The sequence below is a fragment of the Oreochromis aureus genome, linkage group 3 (assembly GCF_013358895.1).
Source record: "Oreochromis aureus strain Israel breed Guangdong linkage group 3, ZZ_aureus, whole genome shotgun sequence".
Classification (NCBI taxonomy): Eukaryota; Metazoa; Chordata; class Actinopteri; order Cichliformes; family Cichlidae; genus Oreochromis; species Oreochromis aureus.
In genome coordinates, this window is record NC_052944.1 from 132795582 (window position 1) to 132802748 (window position 7167).

Below are 7167 nucleotides of genomic sequence, written 5' to 3' on the forward strand. Positions count from 1 at the left end.
GCACGTTGCACACCCTGGTTGTCTTTCTCAATGTCAGCATCTAATCTCTTTCACTCCTGTTTGGATTTCACTGTTCAAAGTCTCCTCTTGACGATCTTCTGGAAACCCAAAGGCACAGCTGTCTGTGGGATGTCTGCCGTGCTGAAGGTGATCTCTGCTCCTCTCTGATCCTCCTGAAGCCTCTCTCCTGGCCTCAGCGTCCATCTTGTGGACGATTTCCCCGCAGTCACTTCTTCTCATGGTACCTGCAATTTAAAAATTGACACTCCTCTTAACAGCTCTCGCCCTGTGTCAACTCCACACAATGAGACATGCGCAAGGATGTTGCACATTCTCTCTGAAAAATTCTCCAGGGTTTGTCCCTTGGAGCAGCTCCACTCCACCTGTAACCCTTTTTAAAAACATTAGTCAGCAGTTAAATGTTAAGATTGTTTAACTAACTCCCAGCTCCACCTGGAGCCTGTATCCTAGAAGACAAAGTCTTTAAGTTAAAACAAACTTCACATTTCCAAACAATTGTAGCTCATAAGAGTAAGTAAGTATTCAGCATCACAGAGACAAGTATCATTGCAGGTTTTCTCAAATCATTAAACCCACTACTGTTGCCATAACTTGCCCCAAATCATACGTCATCTCAATTTCATGCCACATTGTAATCAGTGACTTTCCTTAAGTTTGTCACTCACTCATTTTATCACTATGAACTCAATAGTGGTCAGATAATGAGCCCAATATTAAACTATTCTGTAATCACTGCACATCTGTTCAGTTGTCACTTGTCTGTCTGTGCTGAATCCTTTACATGCACTCTTAAAGAAAACAAACATTAGCCAAACACATGGATCATCCTGGTGGTCAGGCGTTGGTCATCCAGATTCCAGAGGTGCACAGTAAAAAATGCAGTGTCAATATTTCAGAGTAAACCTATTTTAACCTAGATAGAGTATTTACAACTCTATGAGGAGTAAACCAGCTCTAACATCAGAGTTAAAAGTCAGTGTAAAGTTTGTTACACACGCAGTGAAGACTTAACTCCACACAGTGTTGATTAGTACCAGTCCGCAGGCGTGAGGGGTCTCTGATGCACATGGAATTTTCTTCAGAGAGTTGCTGGTAACATTGTTTAAAAGGTATTTTTAAACTAAATAGCTCTTTATAGTTTCTCTGATGTCGAGTGAGGACATGTTAGCAGCATTTACCCATAGGTTTAATGGTATTGTCCAGTAGCTACATGCTAGCAATTGCTAAAAGTTCTGATGTTCGTTATCTTCTCACTGAGTTAATATGAACCTAAAAATTTTTAACTATGTATTTCTTCTAAATGCTGTCTAAATAATATCATTGTCACATGTCTAATGGCACAGTTTGAACAACTAAATTACCGTTCATTAGTAAGCTAATAATCGCTAATTAGCTTACACAAGCAAACGTACTTTTAGAAAAAGTGGGTAACATTACTATTGTCACGGTCCTGAGCCTGCCGACTCAGTGTTTTTGTGTTTCCTTATGCTCTTGTTCATTCAGAGTATGTATTCTGTTGTGATTTGCCATTTGTTAGGTTTCTGTTCTTTGCCTGCCTGCCCCCACTTCTCTGTGTTCCCTCCGTCTGTCTATGGTGTCACACTACATAAATTGCAAAAAAGTGCAATAAACTACAATTAATTTGAAAATAATTTTTGCTTCTTTTTTTTTTTACATATATTTCTAGTTAGAGAAATTTCAGAGGTTTATCCCTCAAAACTGTACATACAAAAAAGTTGGACAAAAAAGTTTCCAACAACAGGAAATGTATTTTGAGTGTCTTCATAGTTTTGATTTTGAGATACACCAATTTTTATATACTGCAGGGAAAACGAAAATAAATATTATAATGCAAATTTGCAAAAAGAAAGCAAGTGCATGAAAATAAACTATTTCCAGCAGTGGAATTTGAGTTCTAAGCATCCTAGAAACTATTCAGAAAAGCATTAAGTCAAACATGACTTTTAAAAACACCAGTATAGGCTTATAAGATCCCGAAGGTAAAGAAAAAAAAAGAAACTACATCACTACGTGATACATCACTATGTCATTACGTCAACTACGTCACTTCAGGTTTCGGGCAGGTAATGGCGGACATGTGATAGTTCGTGCTGATGTCTATTCCAATGTAGGAAGTGTTATAAACAGATGATCGGATCGGAAAAGCGTGTTTCTGTAATTTGATGTTTTTGTTGCTGCAAGTGCTTTTTATGCAGTTTTTGCAAAGCCATATGTGGAAGGAAACCATGACTTAGGACAAGCTGATGGCATAAGATATGAGTACAGCTCTTCCGGTTTCACATGCAAAATTTTTTTTTTATTGTGCTAGCTTACATGGTTCCGGTTCTACAGGGATTTAAAAATAGTTACGCAAAACGGAGCGTGCCCGCTCCGACTGGCTTTAAAGAGTTAGGAAAGAGAAATCAAACATTTGGATTCATTTTAATGAGCTCAGACTTGTTGAAAATGCAGAGGAGCTCGTTGTGAACTGAGCTTCAGAGAAACACAACATACTGATATTCACTGTTAAGCTTTGAGTGGAAAAAGACAGAAAAACAACATGTGGATCCTGGAATAATGGGAGCTTCCATCTTTAAAGGACTGAAGAGGAAGAAGTTTACAAGGAATCATTTAGAAGAGTTTCAAACATCAACTGATTGAATCCATGAATCTGAAAACGTGTTTGTGAGTGAAAGAGACAGACATGTACAGACTGAACTATCTGTTCAACAGTCAGAGTGTTTCTCTAACAGGAGGACACTCTTTACACTCAACTCAGCAAGAGACTCACTGAGGAGCCAGGATAAAATCCAAACCCAGGATAAAGCGTTTCAGTGAATGTGGTGTTGAAGGTGTGAAGGTGGATCAGAGTGTCAGAGGAGACTCTGTAGAAGGACAGAGTGCCAGCAGGACAGTCCACATACACTGCTGCTCTGTTAGAGACAGAGGAGGAGGAGGAGGAGGAGGAGATGGATGTTTGTCTGTTATTGTGCCAGACAGAACGAGGACCATCATCAGAACAGTAAAGACTCCAGGAAAGATCGTTGAGTCCAAACACACAGTCATCACTGTCTCCTTTCCTTTTGATTCTTCTGTAACTCACTGATATATAAACGTCTCCTCTCCACTCGACCTCCCAGTAACAGCGACCAGTCAGACCATTTCTACACAGCAGCTGAGGACGAACATTAAATCTGTCTGGATGATCAGGATATGACTGAACCTCCTCCACATGTGTCACCTTCCTGTTGTTGTCAGACAGTTGGAGGTTTGTGTTCACTGTGTTTGTGTCGATTGTGAGTTGACAGGAATCTGATGGAGAGAACAAACACAATCCAGCTGCAGTTATTGATCCATCATCTGTTCATTGATTGACACTTTGATGAGGACTCCTGACATCAGAGATGTGAATGAGTGATGTGACAGTTTGAAGGTGGTTGAATGTGTGCTGCTTTGTTTGCATGAATCACATTAAAAACACACTTACACTTCCTCAGACCTGGTCTCAACCATCGGACTCCAGCAGGCTCCACCCTGAAAGGAGGAGGGGTCAGAGCAGCACAGTCAGCATGCACACATGGAGATTACATGGCTCTCATACACAGACTGTTACACACTGATAAAGGAACAGTCCAACATTTTCACAAATACACTTCAATCCATATGTGGATCAAACTGCTGATTATTTGGACTGATCCTGGATCTGTCAGTACACCACTGTGTTGAATGAAATATGACTGATTCAAACTGTGACCTTCATTATCTTTATATTCCTCTTCTATTTAGCTGGAAAGGACACCTCCCTGCCTTTGCTGCCAGAGCCGGGTGAAGGGCTCCTCCTGCCGGGAGCGGTGGAGGAGCCGCTCCAACCAGAGGTGGCGGACGAGGCGCGCGAGGGTCTACACTGGCTGGAGGAAGAGGAGCCGCGCGAGGGGCTGCTCGAGCCGGGGGCGGCGGCGGTGGTGACCGTGGAGCCGCGCAAGGTACTGCTCGAGCCGGGAGCGGCGGCGGTGGTGACCGAGGAGCCGTGCGAGGAGTCGGAGGTCCCCGTGCCAGGGGAGCCTGCTCGACTGGAGCTGACGAGCGAGGCGTGCGCCACGCTTGAGATCGTTGTGCTCGCCAGACCGGCCTCACCACCACCAGAGGCCAGTACACGCCGCACGTCTGCGAGCTGGGGCTCACGACTGTGCCTGCCACGCGGCCGACCTCCGACCCAGCTTCGCCTGCGCCGCTGGATTCGCGGGCGGCCACCTGAAATCGCACCTCCCCGTTGCTTGGCCGGGGCCAGGGGGCGCCAGCTATCAGGGCTGATTCCCACTCGCGGTGGGGGAGTAGGTTCGGCCAGATGGCTCCTCGGCCTCAATCGGGCGATGGGGGTGTGTGGTGGGGCGTGGTCTGTGGTGCCGTGCAGGGAGGGCGGACGCAACTGCACGGCATCCTTAATCACGCCCGCCTAGTTAAAAACATGGGGACTCAGGGGTTGGGGGGTGTTGTGGTGTGATGCAAATCAATAAAGATGGCTCAAAACACTGATCCCTGGACCTGCCGCGCCTTATTCACACCACATTCACGTAGAAACTATTAAGGGACCAGTGTATTTCCTCAGCAAACACTCTGATCCTCATGTTAGTTCACTGAATGGTTCTGCTGTCAGCTGACATCACTGAGAGTCACCTGTCAGTCTCCTTTTGCCCTCTGAAAGTCTGAAAATTCATTTGTCATTAAGATTACTTTCAGTCTACGTTATTATCACATTACTGACAACTCAATGAAGACAAATTGTGAAGTAGAAAATCATTCTTTTTACAAGATTTATTCTATTCCATCAAAATAGAACAATAAATATTATATTAAAATATTAATAAACTGTGACTGCTGTTGGATAGCATACCATGTTAAACATAATCAAATGAACAACAACAGCATCTCTGACTGTGGTAATACAAACTTAAATATGTGAAGAAGGCAGGTAACACTGATCCTTGAATATTTGATTTATATCTACAAAGATTTAACTACATACACTTCACTGTAGTATAAAAACTATTGTACATCAATACATTTTTTTTACTAGTAATAACTTAAAAAACACAACTCTGTCTCCCTATGTTCACATATTCCAATCAGCACTTCGGGAACTTCGCGGTCTATGTGGGCCGGGTCCTTCAAGGGTCAGGTAGGCCAGAAGTGAGCAGCTGTGAAATTGGATGATCTAGCCTTCAGATTTGCGTCACCACTCAGACGTCTGCTCCTTGCTATGTAACATATAACAGGACACTGGCGTAAATTCTCGATCATCTCACACTTCTGTTTAATCAGTTTTTGGTTTGACGTTTATTAAGCTGCATTAAAGGTATACTTGTAATCTCAGCCAAATTTATTGATTCAGGAACAAATAAAACACTGTAAAGCAACAATATTTTTAAGTTATCTAAGTGACTTATATATAATCTTTAACCTGAGTAGCAAAAAAATGCAGGGGGTCTGAAAACGATGTGCCAGGAGTTTGCTGTTCTCGCCAGCTCTAGTGAGCCTCGACTTAATAACAAAAACTATCCAGGGCATTGGATACAGATTATTTCAAGTAGCATGCCAGTAAACATTGCTGGGTTTCATTCCATCAAAGGAAAGTTTTAAATTAAAACAACAAAATATATATTTTTTAATCTGCAACTGTGAAAAAAGTGCAGCACTTGTAAAACATGAAATTATAATTCTGACAACTTAATAATATAAATTTACCAGCTAGTATAATTTAGTTGCAAGGTAATTAGTTGTGATATTTGTGATTTCCACATGTTACTATAGATTTTTACCACATTTATTAATATTCACTCAGAAAGTTACAAAATTAAATGGGTCCAGTAGTTTGATTTTCTGTCAAATAATCAACTTTAATAAAATTGAGGTTAATGTTAGTATTAGCACAAAGTGACAAATCAGCCATTTGGTTGAGCACTTTTCCTGAACAAGTCATTTAAATTCAAAAGACATTTAAGGTATGCAATGCTGAAAAAATCCACCAAACAAGTAGTACAGATGGCTCCATTAGCTGGAGTGAAGTTACGCACTCTGGTCTGTGGAGAGAAGTGTGTTTTTGGGACTAAACCTTTTATTGGACCTACATTTACTGACCAACACCTGGATTTTGTTGTTTTCCTTCTTTAAAAGGAAAACAACAATGGCTTGTCTGTCTACCACCCTGTCTCCTTTTTTCAACCTGGACACCTTTTTTTTACTTTCTCCCTTTCCTTTCCTTTTAGGGAGGGTAACACATGGCCTGTTCCTTCTTTAGATAATATATTTATTTGACACTGTGTGACTGCTGTCCATAAAACATATGGCACTGACACAGTGGCATATATGAAAAGGAAAATAGCCCAGATTCACACACTTGAGTATGAGATGAAGAAAGTGTTTAGAAAAAGGCCCACTTAGAGAAGAAGGTTGGAAGGTTGGTCAAGGAAGGCCAGAGGGAAAGATGGTCTGTTCTCAAGACCCTTGCAGGTGTGGCAGAATAAATATTTTGTTCAATGTCACATTTCTACTTGGCTCTTTGGTGGCTAATTGTATTATGCAATCATACTATAAGTAACAGCTGCTATCTGAGCATCCCTCACTTGCTCACCTGCTGCCATATACATCCAGGTTTCTGCTCATCTGACTTTCACAGCTGTCACAGGTAGGAGTGATGCTTAAGTTTCTGCTGGATTGGCTGAATTGTCTACGATGTTACTGATTGAGGTTTGTCATGCTTTTGCAGAAATTGCCTTACCTTCTTCCTTTCCCAGAAACCTTCCCACTACAGATTCCTGGAATGTTATTTATTATTTTGTACAGTAGAGTTGAGACATTTAACTCAGTAGTAATTAGGTTTGTTGAATATGCGTTGTAGCTTCTTGCTATAATCAGGCAACAGCATTTTTTATTTTGGAGTGATTATTTTGGTTTGTAATCGTGTTACCTCACTAGAAGGAGTTCCTTTTTATACCAAAGTGTTGAACAATAAAACAGAATATTAAAACATAAATATTATAAGACCATAACAAAGTACCAATTATGCTAACAGGTTGATGACACTAATACACAGGAATAGCAAAGACATGCATCCATCCATTCACTTCCGCTTATCCTTTTTTCAGGGTC

General features: G+C 41.4%; 1 protein-coding gene across 1 annotated transcript; it reads right to left on the bottom strand.

Moving 5' to 3' along the window:
• Window positions 1-2692: 2692 nt before the first annotated feature.
• On the bottom strand, window positions 2693-3325 carry LOC120438124 (stonustoxin subunit beta-like; the record flags this gene model as incomplete). Its single annotated transcript, XM_039608571.1, has 1 exon — window positions 2693-3325. A coding segment is annotated over one exon (534 nt), but the record flags the coding sequence as incomplete, so codon positions are not given.
• Between the last annotated feature and the right edge of the window lie 3842 nt (window positions 3326-7167).